This window comes from Neodiprion fabricii, chromosome 3 (assembly GCF_021155785.1).
Source record: "Neodiprion fabricii isolate iyNeoFabr1 chromosome 3, iyNeoFabr1.1, whole genome shotgun sequence".
Lineage (NCBI taxonomy): Eukaryota > Metazoa > Arthropoda > Insecta > Hymenoptera > Diprionidae > Neodiprion > Neodiprion fabricii.
In genome coordinates this window covers 36,895,144-36,917,409 of record NC_060241.1, presented here as the reverse complement: position 1 = coordinate 36,917,409, position 22,266 = coordinate 36,895,144, and the positions used below count along the sequence as shown (strand labels likewise).

Below are 22,266 nucleotides of genomic sequence, written 5' to 3'. Positions count from 1 at the left end.
TCTTGTTTTATGCTTCATAAAATTATATGAAACTCGTAATTTGAAAATATGTTGGTGGAATCCACGAATCAGTCCCGTACATTCATCTAAAGCCCTGTCAATTCAATACTATTTCAAATTTGTATTATTTCTCTTTGAACCATCAAGGTAGATGTGACTATCTAGTTGATTGTCCATTTTCTAAGAAAAACAAAGTTACGTGATCAAAAAACTAAGTCAGTGATAGTCATGAGTCGAAACTAGTTTTTTCCCCAATCCAGTAATTATTACAAGTCTAAATTATTACCGAAAAACTTCAACCTTCAACAATATCAGCTCTATGTGGTAAGTTCACCATTTTCTGGTTATCCGATTTTGATAAAAACAAATATATACAAAAATTTGCATAGTAAAACGAAAATTGAAATGTATTAAACTGGAACCTACATTTTCACAATGATCTTAAAAATTACCGCCATAAGTCGCGAGCGCTCCTTCGGATAAAATGAAAAGTATAAGCCAAAATATCAGGAAGTAACATTATTTCCTGCGTTGATTGAAGATATATAGTTTAGTCACTTGAGTCAACGTTTCCTGCAATATATAAACAATTTACAATCTGCTTTCTGCGCGCACGTTGCGAAAGAAATTTCTATAGTTTTCAAAGTTCGCGAAGAAGGTGATTAAAAATGTCAAATAATTCATTATTGGATGTTGACGAATCAATTATAACAAAAAATCTGCTGTTACCGGTAAGTTATTATGATTTAATATCGTAGCCTAGTTCAGTTGCTTGTTTTTTACAAATAAATTCAATGTCAACTAACCTCATCTATTTTGTTATTTAACAGGGCATTAAAGAGGAAAATGACCTCGAAGAACTCCTGAAAAACTTCAATAAACCTGAACGTCCTTCAGTCACGATAAGACCGAGTCCAGGTATGAATGACAAGTATTCGGATTTGTTAAACAAAATTTAAGCCTGTACGATTGCACTAACGATCAACTTGATTACTTTCTTTCCCCCATCAGGTTCTTGCGTTAAAGCAAAAACAGAATGTGGCCAAAAAGTCTTTTTGAACATATGTCTAACCACAGAGATACCAGCACCAGAAGAAATATCTGAAACACAATTGCTAAAACTGATAGAAGATGAAACCCCCTCCAGTTATCGCATTCCGATGAGTATTGGTCAGGAAAGGATGGAATCTGACAAATGTAAGAGACACTGATTCATTCTATATAATAGATTGTCTAATGGAGCATATCTGCCGTCAAAGCAAAAAAATAAGGTATGCTATGGTAAATCCATTTAAAATTAAATAATTTTTTTTCAGCTGATAAACCAGCGCCAACATACGACATAGCAATAAATACGGAATTTTATAAAAAATGCATGGAACATAAACTGTTCTGGGTTTTCCTGATCAGCGTCGTTATAGAGGGGGTTTCAGACAAATATGACAAGCGTATACGTCCCGAAGGATATGTCGTACTGAAGCATCGCAAGGTAATTCTAAGTTGAATAATCCTACCATGTTTTTGAGAAAATAGAACCAAATACAGATAGATTTGATACAATGTTTCTTCAATGCTACATAAATTATTTAGGCCCTGGGCAAGCTGCAGCAACACAGAATTGAGAAACGAGAAGTCAATAACGCAATGCGTAAACCACTTATTCAAGACTTGACAGGTGATAACTTAAGGCCAACGAGACTGGAAACTGAAACAATCAATCTTTCCAAATCCGCATTGAGTGCTCAATCTGTATATGAAAATAACTTCAAGAACTCAAGAATACCTGAGTACAGAATTTTACGTGAACCAAAGGAAGGAACTGTTGAGAAATTAGTTGGACAATTTAAAGTGCCTAATGTGGTACGATGTTTTTATTTAAATATCTTTACTAAGTATATATGTACAATAAATTATCATATTTTTGAAATATTTTGTTATAGTTATCTTCAAAAGATTTGGCAGTCGATGTTGGTGAGGATCGAATAATAGTGGAAGCTCACAAAACTGGTTATTTGATCGATATCTTTGTCCCATATTCCATTGCTCAAGAAAATGTGGATGCAGCATTAGACACAATCAATGGCGTAAGTAAACTACTTTACTCTTGCAAACTCATAACTTTTTTTTTTGGAATACACTAAAAGATAAAATCCTTATAGCTTCAAATGAATCCCTATTCGTAAATGCAAAGAAGTCAAATTTGTGTTTGATATGACTCGATTGAAGATAAAAAAATTTTATTAATCCTTAATAAAATTTAATTCTTGGAATGTCAATAATGTAGCAATAATGAATTCTTATCATCTCCTCAATCATTGATATGTAACATTTCAGACATTTTCATTTTTTTGTATTTACAGATGTTGGTACTAAATATGCCTGTTGTTCAGTGTTAATATCTTTGAATTTAAATTATCAACTTTTGCCTGATATGACGCATCTGCCTCAATATATGAAGGATAATAAATCTTTAAGAAAAAACATCCAAATAATTAGTTTATTAACATCTTAAATACGATATTAAATCCTTAAATTACACTTGCAATAGTCAAGTCTGCCTAATAAATCGGCAAAAATAAAGCTATGTTGTTAATATCATTATTACAAAAGCTTTGAAATTGAACCAACGTTCATCAATTCTAGACTTCACTTAATATTCAATTATACCATTTGCTATAAAAAAAATGTATGTGACAAGTAGTATGGAATAGACATTTTGATTCTTAAAATAGCAAATGTTTCATAGCCACTGGATATGTTTCATGACAGTTATTTTAAAGAAATAAGTTTTGTACAGTTAAAAAGAAAACAGGTAAATATAAATATAAATTTACATGAGCAAATTGAATCTATTCGTTTTGAAAACATCAAATGATTCTTTAGTAACAAAAAGCTGTAAGATTTATAAATATATACATATATATTTGTGTATAATTCATTTATTTGGTGTAAATCATTAAGACTCGTGAATACTAAATACGTGATCTAAAACTTTGATAGCATTCAACTGAGCATTAAAGACATTCATTGAACGTTTACAGTGGGGCAGTAGGTGTAGCGATAAATTTTTTAGATATTCAACACTGTGTTCAAGCAAGCAAGTTTAGTCAGGGTTTCGCTTCATTTACCGCATCAATAAATGGGAATAAAGCAAGGGCTACTCGTTTTTGTGACTATCAATTTATCAGGGTCTAGCTCCCAGCAGAATTAATTACTAGTCCTACTAGTCTGATCATACACGATTTGGATTGAGCAAAATTTTCAAATAATTCTGAGCCTTATTTTGTTGCTATGTTCAATCTCTATTCAAACTATGCTCAGGGGATTGGAACTTTAATCGATATTTTCGATCGTTACAATTCTTTCACGATTTGCCAGAATTTTCACTGATCAGGAGTAAATATTGCTTGTAAATTAGGCGAACCACGAATAAATATTGTTTTTCAAAATACATAGATGTTCGAGAATGATACCGCTTAGTACAAAACACATTATTCAACCTTACATTACTATCTATGTTCGATTGCTAAACATCAAGTGAACAAATATTTTGTTTCATTTCTCAGTTTTCGATGGTTTTATCAGATTGAATGCAATACTTATGTTCTCCTCTGTTATGAAATATTAATTCGTACTGATATTTCAGTACTCTTTGGATGTAGAACATGATGATAAGTGATGAATACGTGTAAGTACGTTATTTGTATTTGCACTGAACATGCAAGATCTATTTTAGATCAAGTGCCCGTTACTACTAAAACTATAATTCTGTATAAAAGGTTGGTCTTTCAATTCCGATCATACTAAAAACATTTGGTAATAGGTAAACAGCGTTGAAACCGATCATAAAACACGTGATATACTTATAAACCAAATCAACAAGGACCTTGTTTCGATTTTCTAAACAGTTCCGACTTTTCATCAGTTCTTTTGAATTTACTCTTAGTATCGCACACATTGTTGCATAGCTGAGAAATTTAAACAATGCCTTTGTTGCTATTATACAGCAAAATCCTAATATTGTCCTCAATACTGTACGCCCAAGCATTGGATAAGATGGCCAAATAATATTGTATGGTGGAGGAAGTAGTGGCGTTGACATTGCTCCGGTTCTGTAATTTAGCCATGCTCCAACGTGGACCCCGGCTGTAACCGACACTACCATGGCAGTGTCACCTCTGAAATGGTAATTATTAGGGATTACTTTGTTTGTTTAAATGATACTATTTCCGTTTGTTTTCGACATTCTACTTTTTTACATCTGGAAAGGGATTTTTACTTGTATTCAATTTTTTTTTTTAAATAGTTTTCTGTAAATCCGTGAACAAGAGAGGAAATTTGAAAAAAATTAATGCCTGCGTTGTAAATGCTGTGCACACAATTGTACTAAGGATAGGTATTTGATATGTAGAAGATGCTAAGTATTTTAAGTCTACGGCACACATGTACCTTGTAGGAGTCCATTTATCACTACAGGGATAATATACCACAGTAGCGATGCTGATAGCAACTAAGATGGCCAAAGCCCAATCCTTTGTTAGAAAGTAATAGTCTGTTGCATCAACCAATGGCACTAGGGGAATCATTAGAAACATTGCTAAAGCCAGGCCAGCAAGAATGTCCAGCACTGTATGCATTCCGAGATAAATTCGGCTCACACAGACCAATGTACACCTGTAAAAAACATCACGATAATTTTGGATTTAGTAGTAATTACTATCTCAATTTAATCGTAATCCGCTGAAAGCTGAATGAATCTGTCTAACTATATTATATGGGTCGAAAGAGAAGTATGCTGGTATGTGTTTTACCAAAGAACAGCGATAGTGCAACCGATGGTAAACGAATAAACGTATCTGTTCATCGTGAAAAGCACAACACTGAATGGAATAGAAACAGCGATCATGGCGTGAGTCGATGGCATGCCGTATTCCTGGGACCATTTGTTTTGTAATCTGACTGATGGCGGGCATGCAGGTCTTGGCCAGCATATTATATCCTTCAAGCACTGACCTGTACGAAAGATCTGGTTAATTTGGCATTATATCTTGTCCATCCTCCTCAGTTCAAGAATGATTGCAAAAAACTTACCAATTGTCATAACGACGGCCCAAACTAAAACGATTCTTCGTCCAACAGCACCATCAATATTCCAGAACCAGAATGGAATAAAAGTGGAATAAAATATTTCGTCCCCAAGTTCTGTACCGAACAAAAATAAGTAATACCAAATATGATTTGTTATTGTAAACTGGGGAGGATCCGAACTAGATGTGGGCATTGCTTCGTCTTCGCTTGTTGCATAACCATTGGTTTCATTTCTTGAACTCCGTTCATCATTGATCCTATTTACTTTTCTTCTTATTGTTTTTGTTACATTTCCGTTATCATAAGGGAAATCCATCACCGAGTTTCCATCTCCACTTTTGTGTTGCAGTATTTGATTGTGGTGTATTCTTACTCCAAAAAACTCTTGGATTTGCGCAACCTGTTGCGGGTCTTTGAAGTATTCTATAGCCTCTGACCACATTTTTTTTTCCAAATTTACTTTATTGGGATAGAACAGACGGTGTATACTCCGATACTCCTGCATGTACTTCAGTAATCTAAAATGACATACATGAAAATTGTAATGTTATGCCCGACTTAGGTAGTTATTAATTGATGATACACGTGAATTTCAGGTTTTTGTTGTAAACAGTTAAGAGTTTTTGATGTTACATTTAACAAGAATTATTTGAAATTAAATGTTGCTGCACATATGAAAAGCTTAGTGGCAGTTTCGGTTTGATGAATAATTCGATTAGTAAACCGGATTTACCAGTATTATTCGATTCGATTCGAATTACTTAACGAGGTTTTATAACGGTTATCAGTGTAACGACTTGAATGACTAATTCGTTAATCTTACAAATCGTTGATAGTACGGTCTATTATTACTTAATAACGTTGAAATGTTAAAATTTTTATACCTGGTTTATCCTTTCGTATCATTTGCAACACACAAGTAGTTTATTAATTTATATTATCACGTTCTTAAAATAGTTTTAATTTTGTATTCTACTAGGACAAAATGCGCCGCGGCGTACGTGTGCGATCACCATGTTACAACATGTTTGACGTTATCAAGGATCTGTACCAGCGGCTACTGCAGACTACTGTGGTCTACAATCACGACTAAGCAAGTTTAGAGATGAACTGTTTTCCGAGCATGTTTTGGCATCTCTGTCTTTCTTTTTCTCTCTCTCTATAACTCAATGGATGGTAATCCAGAAAGTTATTGACTGATCTCTACCGTTTCAGTGTCTCTACGCCCCGGATTCCGTAACTCAGTCGCGGGCGTCGCGGGTGTTAAAGAAGATTTTCTGTTTAAAGCTTCTCTCTGATTGGTCAAAATGACGTTTATTAGCTCTGTCACTGTCATATAAGTTACAGAATAAGGTTCAGTAGAGATTAGTACTGGAGCAACAGTATATTGCCTGATATTGCCGTTATCTCTGCGGATCACATCACCTCCGGGCCCTTGGCTTTCTTTCACCTGCTCAGCATAATATAGATATGTGTAAAACACCTGACGGAACGAACGACGGCAATTTGGCAAACGCGAAGTACCACGGTTCAGGCTGCGTCGCGTAATTTGATCAATCAATATCAAAATCAATAAATTTTGTAACTTCAATTATAGGTTCAATGTATACGTGGTTGTCGGAATGAATTTTAATAATTAAAATTATCGAATTTGGACAAATGACATCATTTGCCAGTATTCGTAGACTCTTAATTTTCATCCACGCCAATAGGAATTTCTTATGGCAATTGTGATTTGTGTTATCTACTGTCGGTACAACACAATTTCAGTGAACTTATCTTACCGTCGACAATTGCTTAAAAAAATTCTAAACTAAATCAGACAGCGCTAGTATACAAAAGACGCCTCCAAAAAAGTCAGGAGGGCTCTCTTCGGTTTTCCTCTCTATCAGAGTATCGGACTATGGCGGTAGCATCGAGGTATTTATTATGAACAGGTTATGTTTAGTTTGTATCTTGAATGCTCCATTTCCAGTTTAAGCAATAAGTATGCAAACTGTCAAATCTTCCGCGATATTCCGTCAAGTAATGAGAGATCATTCTTATAAAATGGAACAAAATGAAACCGTTGTTACGAATGAGGATGACTGCGATAACTCCGAAGGCGGTTCGAAAAACGGGGACAGTCTGCTGATAAGTTTAGTCCAAAATTACCCTCACCTCTACGTGAAAACATCGAAAAATCAAAAGGATTATGCGCTAAGGGAGAAGTCCTGGCAGGAAATTGCCGCGATTTTAGAACAGCCAGGTAATTTGCTTTAACTGCGTTTTATAATTCTCTTCAGCGTTTGGGATACATTTCTTCTCTGTACTACGATGCGTCTGTGATTTGTAAGAATCATGGCACGTTGTTTTGTTATACATGCCCCAGTAACGTCACACGGTTCGTCACTCTGTCTAATCTTTACAGCTAGTGAATGTCTGAAGCGTTGGACACGACTCAGAGAGCGATATTCTAAGGAGAAACGATTGAGCGAACAAAATATGAGGAATGGAGTAACATTCACGATCCGACAGTGTTGGCCACACTATGCAGAGATGGGATTCCTCGCCCAACACATCGTTGGAAGGAGGTGATACCTTAAAGCCTACATTTCATTTGAAATCTCTTTATTCAACTGTTCCGAAATTCGTATGGAATTTCACAATACTTTTCAAATTATCTGAAATTCCATCTGTGAAGAGTCAGGAAGAATGTTGTACAGTCGAATGCAAACTTCAGCAAATTTTATCGGAGATTCTCAACCCTAAACTAGTGTGAATGGTGAGGCATGATTTATTCCCTTGGTAATTCATTAAATCTTGTGAGAGAATTCGAGTGATTAAAATCGAATTTTAAATTCTTGGACGGTCTGAATCAGTCACTAGTAAGCATAACAAATATAAGAATAATATTCACTTCTTTTCTCAACTTCCATATAAATTATAGCAAGGCTGTTGCAATCTTATGTTTCAAGCGCCAAAATTATAACAATTAACAATACAGAAAAACAAATGTGAACGTTGTTCCTGTTATTACAGATCGTACAGAAATATTAATACGAAAGCAAAGAATTTGAAACATGTGCGAAAGTATAAAAGTGAAACTCCATCACCATCTGACAATCCGTCACTATCTCCATCCCCAGCGACGCAATACACAGCAACTCTATTAGTGCAGTCTCCAGTGACTTCGCCATCAACGTCAACAGCGATAGTTGAGTCTTCCGATCCATTGTCTCTCCTAGCATCAGAAAACAATCGAATTTTTCCTTCGTCTGACCAAAATGAGCAGCGAGTCGAGAACGTTCAAGAATCAATAGCAGAAATGGCAACAACAGTTACAAATCATTTACGCAATTCGAATCAGCAACAAGAAACATCTGAAGATCTGTTTTGCAAATATCTGGCTTCAGAACTGAAGAAGATGTCAGAGGAAGAAAAGAAAGCAACAACAAGACGACTTATGGATGCTTTATTTCAGGAGAATACTTAATGAGTAGATTTTAAGTTTCATACTAGGATTATTTAAATGTTTTTACCTCACGTTCAAGTTTATAAATGTATGTAACAAAAACAGTATAAATTTTATACAGATAAATAGCCGTTGGGCTCAGGTAGCTACACTTTGCAAAGTGAAAACAAATCTATAAATTGTCAGGTCTAATTGATAGGCCGTATTTCGTGCTGGAAATCAATGTAATTCAGAGCTTGCGAAATTAGTCCGCCTAAATTACCCAATAAGTACTTAAATGAAAAATAATATTCTGTATATAAATACAGGCAAAGAATATTTTAACAAGTTTCAATCAATTCCAAAGCCTCCGATTTATTCTTTTGTTAATTACATTCCTTGTGCGTATTCTAGAACTGAATTCATTGTGGTCCATGATTTTAAATTCCAAATTAAATTTCGCTGCGGCAGTCGGTAGAAAAAATAAATTCTTGTTTTTAAAATTTTCGCAAACATCGGATAAAAAAAGAATCGAATTTGAAACAGAATCCATTCTTTCCAACTGGATATCTCACAAATTTAAAAGTCATAAACAATTTTCATTCCCGCCGCTAATATCCGGATCCGGTGACCGCGGTAAAGTAACGATCGGTATTTTGTTTGTAACAACCTCAAAATTCAGTACCTCAAACTCGTGATTAGTTGATAATGTGTTTTAGAATTATTGATCAAAATAAGTAACCCATTTCGGCCCTGTTCGAATCTTCAAATATACACCATTTTACCGACGATGGAAATATCGAGGGAAAACCTGGCAAATTAACCGACGTACGTATGTAAACGAGTCACGCCATTTTTACAATTTAATCAATCAAAATTAATCCAGCCAGATAATTAGGAATTAAATATAATCGAAGTTAAACGTAATCTTTGCTTAGACCGTTCAAGCATTCCTAATATTTTCGCACGTAAAATAAAAATCCATACTCGTGCAACTACGTTTCTCAATCGTTTGCTACAATACCGATCGATAAGCCAACCGTTTATGAATAATAAATGGGATAAATGCCGCGACAAACAATGCAAAGTATAAAATTTAGCGGACCATGCATTCACAAATTGGCACGCATGTGTTGACTTTATCGTCAGAAGTATGATGGGAATTTCGAAGCGGGAGTTTCTCCCCCGTATTTGCGCGCGCATCTCGGAGCCTCGTTTCGGCTCCGTAAGATGTCGCTAGTGGTGTTTCAGTGGAAGCTTAGGAGCTGTCGCCAAGCTCCCGGCAGAGTCAAGTGAAGTTGTCGCGTGGGCTCGAAGTGCATCTCACGTGTGTTTCAGCTTTTCCAGGATATTTAGCCGAAAAAGGTAGGATTTCACAGCCTCAATATAATTCCTAAGAAGCCCGGGTTATGGCTCGGTTTATTACGCCTCGGCGGATGGCGTACTTTGTAAAATATTAACGAACGGAAAATGTAAGCCTCTCAGGCGGCCGGCGACGCTGGCTTTTCGCCCCGTAATACCAGTTGTGACCAGACCACAGCACGTGGTTCGTTTCCTCGTATTTCACGCAATTCCCAAAATATATTGAATGATATTTCCCGCGATTCAATTAACATCGACGTTGAAGTCGAGTTTAGCATTCGGATTCACCCAGCGGTGCATTAATCGGTGTAAGCCCCGAGCCGCCTGCGTAGTTTGTAGGGGTGGCGTCCTGCATCCGAATTCCGAAATACGACGCGATTTGTGAATCGCTACAGAATATTTGGTAAATCCGACCCCGATTACCGTTGATAACCGAACACCGAAAGAAAAAATTCTCTGTCGGACGAGGCGTTCATCAGCCATCGAATCATCCCGAATATCGCAACGATATTAACGCGCAAAACTGTTGGGAATTTCGTCAATGGCGTTGCCGAATGTGTATTAATCGTTTTTTTCATCACTCCTTCCTTGAGCACGAGTTTTACAATTCCGAGTCTAATACACTCATCGAAGAATGGAGGGATGGGTGTGTAATTAACGAAGGCTGATTATCTCCGCGAGTTTTTGATTTGGATGCGAGAGGAGTTCTCGCTAATTTCGGAGTAATAATAAGAGACAGAGGAAGAAAAAGGTAAAAACGATTTCACCGTACCACAGAACAATGGGATATTCTCGCGTTTTTATAATCGTATGTTGACATACTCCGTAGTAGCCGAGTACACGCGTAGTTAGTGAGAAAATTTCGGGGATCCCTCGTCTCGAGGATTAAGGGTAAGGCAGGTATCTGCACGCGGTATTAGCTACGGAACTGAGACATAGAAGTAGATTACGAATATCACGAGTATCCTCCGATCGTCCTAGCCATGCGAACGGGACGAAGAAAGGCGGACGCCATTGTTGATCCAGCCATCTGCCATCTGGGCGGTTTGGAGTTTAGACTTTAGATATATACACAGGGTATTGTGCCGCGTATTATGTTTCTCGGGTCCCTTGGCCTGTCCTCGTAACTCAGCGTCAGTTATACGACGTCACGTTGCCAGGGTTCGAAGCTGCGTCTCGAACGTCTCAATATCTCTCTCTCTCTCTCCTTCCCTCTCTCGACGAGAATCGTTATGGTTCGACCACAAATGAAACAACCCGATCTAGATGTCTCGATTTTGCAGTAGCACTGAATTTATTGCGCAGTTTTAACGGATGGATACTTTTCGCCCCTCCCCCTCCCCCCCCCCCCCCTCTTTTTCCCATCGTCAAATTCAAATTATAAATTCTCATTTATAAACACACTCATCGTCTCGCAGTCGCGTCGCTAGTTCTTTCTATCGATTCATACGTGGTTCTTTTTATTTTCAGTCGTTAATTTTCATCCGTTCTTTGTTATTTACTTACTGCTGCTACTCGTGTAGTAGAATTCTTGGAAATTATTGTCGTTACGCACGATTTATGTGTGTCGCGGAGGTGCGTTTCTCGTAGTTTTTGTTCAACATTTTTCTCGTCGATTCCCCTTTACTTCTTACTTTCTCTTGATACCGAGGCGATTGTAAAATTGTGCAAATTTTTATACTCGACGGTTTATAGCGATTCTTCAAATTCACGTATAAGTTTTATGTAATAGCATGTATGGATTTTCTCACTTTGCATCGTCGTCTACCAGATTGCGAGAACTGTAGAAAAAGTTGGCGAAAAGTAACGATGCAAATTCAATGCACAGTTGAGTCATTTGAATCAATTCTATGATTCATATTTACGGATCACCGATTATTTGGTTTTAGTTGATTCATGCATTAAATATTCGGAAAATTGATCCCAACGGGATAATTAGTACATAATTCGAATTAAGTAAATTTACGTACATCTGTAATTAAATTTTGCATAATTCCTCCAATTTTCAATTTACCAAATTGGAGCAAAAAACAAACGAGAGGTGGGGGGGACAGGACAAGATTTAGTAACTGAAGTCAAATTTATCGGGCTCAGGAAATTAAAGATGTAACATGTTCGGTTAGTCTATTAATCATACATAACGAACAATAGTAAATAATTTTGTACAATAATTTCGTCGCACTTGTCGTTTTTAAATTCAAATAATTCAACTTTCGTTGGTATCGCAGATCGAAGATATTCGCACACATTAGCGCGATCGGTCGATCCGGTTATCTCGCAGTCGCGAAATTAACCAGATATGAAAACCCCGAGAACAGCAGCAGCGCATATCGTAACGAGAGAGCAACGATCCTTGCGGTTCGGTATTGCGGCGTGTGTCGGATGCGGCGCGACGCGACGCCGGGCGTCGGGCACATTCGACGCCTCCTACCTGCCTTCAATTCGTATGCGCATCGAGTGCTTGTCCAATTGTCGTCCAATAGACGATTCCACGCACGGACTGCCTGGTTCCGGTTCCTATTTCAGAGCGATGCTTTCCTCTCGCCTGCCTGCCCGTCGATCGTCTCGTGCGACCGAGCTCGTGGATTTCACACTCAATTTTCATGTTATTGAAGGATTTTTCACACTCGAAATCAAGTATCCGTTACGATATTTCGTTTGAATTTTATCCGTTACCTTGACCGACGACTTGGCAAAGTATAAAAATCAGGCGTAGAATCTGTTAAGTATTTGAAAAGATTTTAGGGTAATTTGGATAACTTTGTAGTTGATCGATTTGTGGATTTTTCGGTAATAAGTGATTTAAAACCGCGTATACGAGTAAAGAAATTTGAATGGATTAAATTGAAGTTTTGTATTTTTAACACCAATATCCAAGGTTATGTTATATATTATTTGTCTTGTTTTTTGAATTGTTGAATGTTACAATTCCAATTACTTGTAAGGAGCGATTTTATCAAACTCTTTCAAGAACCAGTTCGTTTTAACTCATCCGTCGAGAGAGAGAGAGAGAGAGAGGGAGAGCTTATAATCCAACGAGAGAAAATTAGATACAATTCGTGAAAATTTGGCCAATTTTACGTTCTTCGTGTTTCATAGTTACGAGAAAGCAATCTTAAATTTCATGATCGGCTATCTCGAGTTCCAAGCTTTTATACACTTATCCAACTCTTTTCTCGATTCGAATACCTTGTATAATACACACGGGCTGGTTCTCCTTCGCAATCCATTACGCTGCTTTACGTTAGACTTGACCGCAGTGTGCTGCGACTTACTTATTGCGACCTGCTAGCCTGCCGTGAGTAATACGAGAACAAAAAACGAGCTAGATCGAAATAAGGGAAATAAAACTAATAGACCGATAGCCGTGCTGAGCCTATATATACACACACACACATATATATATATATATATATATATATATATATATATATATATATATATATATAATTTATATATATAGCTTATGTACAGTGAACAGTATATGACTAGGAACGTGGTGATCGAACGGTACCTCGTCACCGTATCTCCCGCGTAATTGCGTTTGTCGAGTTATACAAACTCCTCGGATAGTTCTCGTTACTTCTCCTTCCTCTCCTTCTTCCTCGTTACTTCTCCCTCCTCTTCTTGCTTTTCCTTTGCAGTTAACTGCACTTCGTTTTTATACGAACCTACGATTAGTTATATTCTCAGCGTAGCCTGCCTCGAATAATTGATGAGGGTGTGAATTGGATGTTTCTTTTTTCGGTACATTAGGAAATTAACCGCGTATACTGGTATCTACCGAATAGTATCTCGTCAATATTTCTAAGCAAAAATTTCTCTCCTACGTAATTTTGCACGCGAGAGTGCAGTCCATTGTTCGTCATTATACAATGTAAATTTCAACAATTGCAAACCGTTATACTCCCTATGGAAAGTTTCCTACGGAACCTTTTTTTTGTTTTGGTTTTTCAAGTTCCGTAGTTACGAAATATATAACTTTGAGTTAGAGCGTGATTAGGTGCTCTTTAAAAATACAACTTGAAAATGTAAAAATGTGTCAAGTTTGTGGAAATCTATAAAAAAAAAGGAGAAACTAGAAATGAAATTGATACATAGAACTGTTGGTTAATCCTAAATTATATGTTATACATCGGTTTAGATTTTGTGTTTTATAATATGCGGCTCTACTAACAATATCCATGTTTTTTTTTTTTTTGTTTTCATTCCGATTGCGAACTTTTCTATACCAGAAATTTGAAATTACTATATTGTTCTGAATATTTAAATGTAAACGCGTATCCATGAAAATCTTGAGAGTTTTTGTAAATGATCTAATTGCATATTCGCAAAACATTGGAAAGCGAATGAAAAATGTCCAATTAAAAAATGGAGCGAATTATAAGCAATGTTCAAAGTTTCTCTCGCGTTGTTTTGTGTATCCGGGATTTGTTTCTTCCAGTTTTTTTCTCCCTTCTCTTCACTTCTTCAATAAACCTCTTAGCTAAAACCTCTTTGAGGAAATTTACTCACTGCAAGATGTGAAACTAACATAGCATGCTCTCAATCCTGAAATAAAAAGTTCAGTTGGTGCAGTTCTCGCAGGTAAACCGTGTTAGAAGTTTACGCGCTACTTGCATTCAGGACTATAAGCTCAGCTACGAGATCTTTAAACCTGCAGGTTTGTGTGTCGCAACCCTTTCCGAGAGAGAAAGAGAGAGAGAGAGAGAGAGAGAGAGAGCAATTACACGTTTAATTGCACCTTAGGATCGTCTGAACATATTTAGTAAGACAATTCGTCTGTTGAGGGCCGAAACATCCTATCTCAGAATTTGGTTAAATAAAACCTCGACTCAGAATTTTCTTGAACCATATTGTATTTCGAAAGTGATCTTTGAGGATATACGAAGTTTTTTAATCATAATCCGAGATGTGATTTTGTTGAACCAAATTCTGAGATGTCTCTGCTCTCAGCCGACAAATTTTCGAAATACGAGTCGTGAAATATTTTCGCAACCATCACCATCATCCGCACGTTGTGCCCCAACTTTTTGGCAATGTCGCGACGACTTTGCGTCCAACTAATTATACAATCAACACTTGTCGCGTCCTTCAAAAATCGGTCGCGTTTCCGCTACACCACCGTGATTTGTTCCTGTAATTCACCATGTTGTACGTGTAAGGCACGCGCCCATAGGCATAATAAAGGAGTACGTAATAAGAGGGAGGGAGAGAAAGAGAGAGAGAGAATGTTTTCTGTTTGCTAGCAGAGTTGTGTGAAGGCAGGCGAGGAGAAATTCTTTGACTTATAACGGTATGTGGAGTAAGTCGTACGTGAAAAAAAAAAAAAAAAATGCGAAGAATGAAGAAAAATATAGGTATATATACGCGTGTACATGTGTATATATATATATATGTGTGTGTATCACCATGGCCTAGGTGCGCGGCGAAGCACGTGACTTATGCGACGCTCGCATGCAGCTATCGTATGAAATTAGCTGATGGCTTTTTGATTCGGTTTTTAGGTTACTTCTTCGTGTAAGGTATTTTATTCAGGTAATCATTCTTGTTATAGTTATATATAAGTATATACTTCTTGGTATTCTCATCTATACAGTGTTTTTGTTTATTTATTTTTGTCTTTTTCCTAAACGAAGAGTCTTGATGTATTGTTAGAGTCATTTAATGGAGGCGAATTCCGATGAAAACAGTTGTTGCGAAAAAAGATGAAACCATGAAAGGCAAATAACCAATTTATTTGATTTACTGATTATTATCATTACTAGTTTTTTTTCCTCTTCTCTCTTTTTTTTTCCATCCCAATCAGGCGAAAGGTTAATTTTTCAAGATTTCATTCGCAACGTCCTCAGTTTTCAATTTTATCCTTGTTCATAATTATTATATTATTTATCATGAATTATAAATCCGTAGAATTTAGCATAGGTAACAATATACTCTGCGGTTTTTTTTTTTTTTTTTCCAAGAACTTTTATACACCTTTCCTTTCGTCATTAATCATGTAATTTTACACCGATCAAATTGCGTATCGGTGCTATGCGCAGGACCCGAAACCTTATGTATACAACGATCCAGATTTTTGATGATCTAAAAATCCATCGAACTTGACTTAAAACACGGTTAATATAATAAAACATTCTTGGAAGTATAAGGTACTTGTAGGGCAGCTGCTGTTACATCACAGTTGGTCGATGTGTATATAACAGTGGAACACTTTTTCTCTCACAGAAATTCCTCTCGGCTCTGTACATTTTTTTCACCCCCCCCCCCCCCCCCCTCCACCTCCCCCTCAAACCTTCGCTACCGTAGTCAACGATCTGACTAGCTGCCTCATTCTCAACGTTTCTCGACTCGTGCTGCTGTTGCTGCTGCTGTTGCAGTCCATTTACTAAAAAGTCAATTTATACGTCTGCAGCGGAACGGATACTTAATCAAAAAAAATATGGAACGTCTATCGCGATCAAAGTCTTGAATTCTTGTTTTATTTCTCACAAGATTATTATAACAAAAATTGTAAGCTTGTAGTTATAACGAATAGGTCAAATTATGTGGTCTACGCATTATATGTTTCGAAGAAAAAGAAAAAAGGAAAAAATTTATCGGAGTTAAAGATTTTGAAATAACGCGTATCATTCAATTCGATTATGAAAATAGAACGTTTCATTGAGTAAGGTGAAAGAATCGACAAAAAAAAAATGAAAATAAAAAAAAAACACACACAAATGGAAAGACAAACCGAGAATACATCGCGATTGAATAATTCAGTTTGCTGCTGCATTTTCCGTGCGATAAAATATTGCCTTGTACCGGTGGATTAGATACGTGTTACAGAATAATGTAAAGTAAACTCTCGAGCCGAACCGGCTTACGAGATTAGATCTTGATTTATCCCGTTCACGTCACGCGGACGTAAACTCTTGGAGAACCAAAGAGAAATTTAATTTTAAGAATACATCCAAGGATCGGCAGGAACTCCGGTTAAATTTTTCTAGCTGCGGTGATAATAATACGAATGGAAATTCTTCGTTGCTGTTCCATGCCGTTCGACGAGCACGCGGTTATAATGCAGTATCTTTAATACCTTGCTCATTCCAGTATTCGTCGACGAACAGGAGAAGTGGAGGAAAAAAAGGATAAGGTGGGGGAAAAAAGAAGGGGGAAAAAAAACAACCAACTATAGGAAAGGAAAGGAAAGGATCTCGGTCAGGTCGTTCGTTGCTCAGTAGTTCTCAACTGAATTCACCCCGCACCTCTCGACCTTTATGCATCACCGACGCATCCCTGAGTCGTCCATGGACGCGTTACGTTACTCGTGTAAGCATCCACCGTTCATCCAGCCAACTACCAAGTGGTAGGATTGTCAGTGTGGCTTTCGGGCATCTCAGTGTGTATGGTAATGAGTGAGAGTCACTCGTCTGCCGCCACATTTAACGCCAGAAGAGAACTGGTTCTTCTCCTCCTTCAGGGGACTCATGCTGATGCTGATGCTTCTTCTTCTTCTTCTTCGTCTTCTTCTTCTTCTTCTTCTTCTTCTTCTTCTTCTTCTTCTTCTTCTTCTTCGGCGGTGAGCGTTCGTCTCTTTCAGAGCAGCTCGCTATCGTAATTCTGCAGTATAAGACCGAAGTAAATTATCGCGAGTGATAGACCGAGAAAAATTTCATTTGTTACGGTAGCTTAGAAAAATTCAGCAATGCAGGTATCGTTAGAAAAAAATGTTTGAATATTGTTGGTATTGCGAAAAACGAGGTACGCGTAACCATTTTGCGCCATTGTCGATCCTTTTTTGATAATTGCAACGCAAAATCAGTTTGTGAGGCTTACTCTACTTTTTTAGTTAAATAAGGCTTTAACGTCAATTTATTGCTGCACAAGCATTAAATTTTCGCGACAGTTACAAGATAATATAGTAACAGTGATCGTAATGAGAAAGAATAGTAACGGATACCAGACTTTATTGTAACAGCTACAAAATTAATTTTTATTTTGTACCTAGAACTATATACTTCGGTTGTGGTAAAAAATGAAAATAGTTAAGGACCGAGCGGTAACCGGAACTAAAAATTTCTCTCAGATTCGGTATGATCCGTTGGAGCGGGCTTGAAGTTTCGAATTTAAAGAGTATCGAAAGAGCCCAATTCCGAATTATCTGGTGGCGAAACTTTAAGTAGAGAAATCAAACTTTGATGAAACAACAAATTTTCGAATGGTCGGAAACCCGACGGCTATCAATGTTCCGGAATTCGCGCGATTTCGAAAGTTCGTGTTACGATTGAGAAAAGTTCCGATAGAACTGAATTTCGAAAAATAAAGTTTCGGTGAAGTGAAATTCCGCAAATTAAAATATACTCACACGGCGTAGTTTCCTCATCGAGCAGTTGTAAAAAATCAGCAAAACCGAAAATCATAATGACCAGGATTCCGAACGTAAAAATATCGAAAATCCAAAACAAAGAGAGATCAAAGTTGGTGAAATTTCACGAAGCCAGAAATTCACAGAACTGGAAATGAAATACGATTTTCGTTTCGACAATTCGATTATCGTCACATTATTTACGCACTTGAAATGAATCGTATAGAATATATTTGTAAAATTTAAAATTAGCAATTCATCTGATTTGCAGGCGTACAAAATTCGCGGTTTTGAGACAGCTTCGTCTGACAATAACACTTATTTTTATTCACATTCGTGCGGTTTACCTTATTGCGCGGTACATATTTTACATACAAACCTGCAGTCAGGATATGTATAATATAACAATAATTCACTTCGTTGGGATAAGAAAAAGCTCGAACTAATTTCAGTTGTCGATTATATTAATGCGATGGAAAACTTATTTACCTGATTATTCGCTCTTCATATTTCGTCAACTTACGTATGAAAAAGCGAGCCGATCATCTCGGATGTTTTTGTCATACAGTATCATCAAGTTATAAACTTGTTATACCTAGATTTAGATTTTCGATCAAACGTTCTGGAACAAACCGCCATGTTCTTACGGGTGTCTGCCTCTCGTTGCTGCCTCCCTTTCGAATATAACCGAGATGCTACTTCGCATACACCTGCTTATAAATGCAGCTTGTACGATGCAACGTATGCAGAGAGGAAGGTAACCCAAATAATACGGGGTAATGACCTTCGTCAGGGTGACGACAGATCGGCAAAACGGAGAATTGCTGTTGGGAAATTTCGATTGCCGGGAAAAGTCATGCGATCACATGTGATGGAACACGGGGAAAAACGTACACATTTTTTTTTTAGCAATTTGTTTTACATACTTGCAGCGAAGCTTCGTAAATTTAGTTAACAATGAGCTGACTCTCGGAAATAGTATTATTCAATTTCTGATAATTCGTGTGAAACGAAACAACGCTATATGTTTTTAGATTCAAATTTATACGTCGAAGGTGCATAATTTTTCGAACTTTTGATCGTGAAAATTTACCAACATTACGTTAATACCAGAGGGAAAATCAGGGAATTTTACTTGAACAAAATTGTTGCCAATCTGTTGAAGATTTTTCCATCTGAATTTCAAAATGAATTTTGGAAAACTCTACTAAAACATTTATCAAACGATTATTCTTATTGTGACAGCAAATTTCTATGGCGGATTTCTTTATTCTTTCAGCTTACTGATGATTATTCAGTAAAAGTATGACAAAAAGTTACTTCTAGTACAGGTGTAAGAGTAAGATACTCGAATAAGGGAGAAACAAGTTTGACGGTATAACTTCGCTCTCAGAATAATCGTCCGATAACTGATATGTGTATACGTAAGATTATAGATTAAGGGAAGTGTCATCTTTTTTTTTTTTTTTTTATTGCCTTAACATTGTCAAAATTCGTTTTATCAGCTGAATTTATGAGTAATTACCACTTATTGGAAGTAACCCGTCATATAGAAAAATATCGAGGTAAAATTTCAACAAATTTCATACATGCACTGATCAAAACGCGGTTCAGTTTTATTTTTAGACGAGGTTATAATTCGTATAATATAACGTGCCGGCTGACGTCTAGCATTTTTTTTTTTTTCTCTTTCGTTTTCCGAAACACGCACGCAATGATTATTTTATATATATATATATAGTCGAATGTGGGCAAGCTTCGATTCTCCCCATCGTTTCTAATCAGGGTGCTATTATATCGAACGAGGTAGAAAATAACACCTTTGGTGGTGGTTGACTTCCGGGTGCGGAGTCGGTAACTTCCTCCCCCGCAGCCCCCTTTCGCTGTCTGTCAGCAATGTGGACCTTCCGTGTTAGCTTCAAGGGTGGCTGGCTTGCGAGCTTGCAAATTGATCTCCATCCTCTAGGCCACGGTAAACAAGCTTCACGCTTTGAGAATTTGAACCATTGATCATCGTCGGAACCGTGCCTCAAATTCGAGGTAGTGTAACAGAAGCCGCGTTACTCGGCGAAAATTGAAGCATTTTGTTTTTTTTTTTTTTTTTTTTAGATTTTCTGCGCCAATTCGAAAAGCTTTCGGCCGATTTTGAATTCCGATTTAAATCCACCTTCTTTATACATAGATGTAGTAATTTTTTTTTTTTTTTTTTATACAGTATATAATGCAAATTTAATAAACAATTTAACGTCATTGATATCACCTCGAGTTACGAATTCGTCGAACTTACAATGAAATGTATTCGAAATATACAGTTTGAAATTCTTTTGCTTGTCGATATTTTACGCGTGTGGTTTACTATTTTTAACTTTTTAAATATCGATGTCGTATTTTTAAACTTGAGAATTCTCACGCGTCGAGTACCTTCTTCTGTTACACAGGTATGTACTCTCTGAGGGTGCAGGAGTGAGTTCTGAGCACACTCGGAGATTTACGCAACGTGTAAGGGGGACTCGGAGGAGGAAACTGGGGGAGATACGGAGAGCTCTTAAATGTCTGTAAACGTAACGTGACGAAAATTTAAGTCAATTTCGGTTCGTTTTCACACTCTTAGAAAAAAAAAAGCTTCTTTCTTAATCCATTTTTAATACAGTTTTATAATATTTCGCTCGTATCGTCTTATTCGAAAATTTCAGTCACCGATCGTGTGCAGTCTTCGACTTATCGATAGCTCAAAAAATTTGATCATCCACTCGAAAGTCTTCTAAATTGTTAAATTTTACAATAGACCGTTTAAAAATTTTTCGTCACAAAGATGTAGACAATTTCACCAACTGTTTATTTATTTAAGTTGTTGGAAAAATTGTACCGTATAATCGGCGCTTCGACGACGATTTCACGGAATAAAAACCGCGGTATTCTTTTTGTATTAATGGAATATATGCGCGTGTAACGAGTTTCCTTTGTATCGTTATCTCATATCAATTGCGGCTTGTATTATATGTATAAAAAAAGAAAAAAAGGAGCCGATTGTGAATGATACTTTACTCCCGGAATCCGTACCGCGTTGCATGCATGCGTCATGTACACACGCAGCAGCACGTTGCCGATAGCGTTTACTTTTTATTTCTTTTTTATTCGCGTAACCAGAAACGTGACACCTTTGCAACTCGCTTATCGTCGAACGCGAAAATGAAGCGCGATAATCATTATTTCAGTATCTACAATACGCCGTTTGTATCGTATAATATAAGCCGCGCGTTTTACCGGGAACTATATAATAAAACTAAGATGTGAAATAAAAAAAAAAAAAAATTTATCTCATCTTCATTTTCCTTTTTACACATATTGAAAGATAAGGATTCGAGAGATTCTTCGCTCCAATTGAGATTAATTTGTCACCTTTTTTTTTAGGCGCTTATTATCTGCTTGTCAGAATTTCGGGAGTAGATGTTTGATTTTTTTTTTTTACTCATTAATTACATAACTTGCTTGTTGCATCGTGCTTGCGTTCTGTTTTTCAACGAAACTGAACGAAAAGTTGACCCCGGATTTACTAACTCGCTTTCGCTCGCGTTCATAGCGCTTAGTCAATTATTTATGTACACGCCTCAAGTGTTCATGGTCTGATTCATATCTGTCGTAGTTATAGGAGAGACATTATATTACATTGCATTCTATTTCAATCCGTTTCATTGCACCGCATTCTTTCGAAACTGAAGGTCGCCAAGCCTGATATACGTACGTATATATGTCGGAGTGTTTCAAGAGAATTTTTTTTTTATTCTTCCAAACGGGTTAAAAATTTCGATTTAGGTATAAAAATACGATTGTTAAAATTTCAGTTCGTAATATTAACATTAACAGGTTGCGAATCGCACTTTCTATTTTTCTATATGAGAATAATACGGGGAAAATGGTTTTTGCTCCTTTTGATTTTTATAACTAGCTAACGATGCTTCGTCGTAGAGAAAATTGACAGATACATTTTTATATAGAATTCAGCGCTCTTCAAAAAGCGTCTCTTATTATTTTC

At 36.8% G+C, this 22,266-nt stretch overlaps 4 protein-coding genes across 5 annotated transcripts in view; 3 read left to right on the top strand and 1 right to left on the bottom strand.

Moving 5' to 3' along the window:
- The first annotated feature begins 535 nt into the window (after positions 1–535).
- Positions 536–2,927, top strand: LOC124179094 (PIH1 domain-containing protein 1-like). 2 transcript variants are annotated; one of them, XM_046563167.1, is made up of 7 exons: positions 537–731; positions 831–918; positions 1,012–1,197; positions 1,317–1,489; positions 1,591–1,860; positions 1,941–2,084; positions 2,361–2,927. In XM_046563167.1, exons 1-7 carry the CDS (start codon positions 669–671, stop codon positions 2,394–2,396), a joined length of 960 nt encoding a protein of 319 aa, XP_046419123.1. In that variant the 5' UTR covers positions 537–668; the 3' UTR covers positions 2,397–2,927. The 2 variants fall into 2 exon arrangements, with proteins under 2 accessions (XP_046419122.1, XP_046419123.1); XM_046563166.1 differs by having other exon boundaries at positions 536–731; positions 1,941–2,927.
- LOC124179093 (sphingosine-1-phosphate phosphatase 1-like) lies at positions 2,484–6,526 on the bottom strand. Its single transcript, XM_046563165.1, has 5 exons — positions 5,973–6,526; positions 5,092–5,606; positions 4,812–5,013; positions 4,450–4,674; positions 2,484–4,178 (listed from the first exon to the last, which is right to left on the bottom strand). The coding sequence occupies exons 2-5, from the start codon at positions 5,591–5,593 to the stop codon at positions 3,761–3,763; spliced, it is 1,347 nt and encodes a 448-aa protein (XP_046419121.1). The 5' UTR covers positions 5,594–5,606; positions 5,973–6,526; the 3' UTR covers positions 2,484–3,760.
- Positions 6,527–7,014: 488 nt separating this feature from the next.
- LOC124179095 (transcription factor Adf-1-like) lies at positions 7,015–8,887 on the top strand. The gene is made up of 3 exons (XM_046563168.1): positions 7,015–7,336; positions 7,499–7,661; positions 8,110–8,887. The coding sequence occupies exons 1-3, from the start codon at positions 7,078–7,080 to the stop codon at positions 8,561–8,563; spliced, it is 876 nt and encodes a 291-aa protein (XP_046419124.1). The 5' UTR covers positions 7,015–7,077; the 3' UTR covers positions 8,564–8,887.
- A 903-nt stretch (positions 8,888–9,790) lies between these two features.
- LOC124179008 (A-kinase anchor protein 200-like) overlaps positions 9,791–22,266 on the top strand; it is a 103,422-nt gene continuing 90,946 nt past the window's right edge. Inside the window, exon 1 of the mRNA XM_046562931.1 lies at positions 9,791–9,886. The gene's annotated coding sequence lies outside the window, so the exon portion shown is untranslated. The remainder of the gene's footprint in view (positions 9,887–22,266) is intronic.

What these genes read in the sequence shown, in the direction of transcription:
- LOC124179095 (XM_046563168.1), top strand. Translation starts at nt 7,078, where the DNA reads ATGCAAACTGTCAAATCTTCCGCGATATTCCGTCAAGTAATGAGAGAT. An exon ending in CGCGATTTTAGAACAGCCAG is followed by an intron (nt 7,337 to 7,498) that starts GTAATTTGCTTT and finishes TAATCTTTACAG; the next exon opens with CTAGTGAATGTCTGAAGCGT. An exon ending in CAACACATCGTTGGAAGGAG is followed by an intron (nt 7,662 to 8,109) that starts GTGATACCTTAA and finishes CTGTTATTACAG; the next exon opens with ATCGTACAGAAATATTAATA.
- LOC124179094 (XM_046563166.1), top strand. Translation starts at nt 669, where the DNA reads ATGTCAAATAATTCATTATTGGATGTTGACGAATCAATTATAACAAAA. An exon ending in AAGGATGGAATCTGACAAAT is followed by an intron (nt 1,198 to 1,316) that starts GTAAGAGACACT and finishes ATTTTTTTTCAG; the next exon opens with CTGATAAACCAGCGCCAACA. An exon ending in AATTTAAAGTGCCTAATGTG is followed by an intron (nt 1,861 to 1,940) that starts GTACGATGTTTT and finishes ATTTTGTTATAG; the next exon opens with TTATCTTCAAAAGATTTGGC.
- LOC124179093 (XM_046563165.1), bottom strand. Translation starts at nt 5,593, where the DNA reads ATGCAGGAGTATCGGAGTATACACCGTCTGTTCTATCCCAATAAAGTA. An exon ending in GGCCGTCGTTATGACAATTG is followed by an intron (nt 5,014 to 5,091) that starts GTAAGTTTTTTG and finishes TCTTTCGTACAG; the next exon opens with GTCAGTGCTTGAAGGATATA. An exon ending in TGCACTATCGCTGTTCTTTG is followed by an intron (nt 4,675 to 4,811) that starts GTAAAACACATA and finishes TGTTTTTTACAG; the next exon opens with GTGTACATTGGTCTGTGTGA.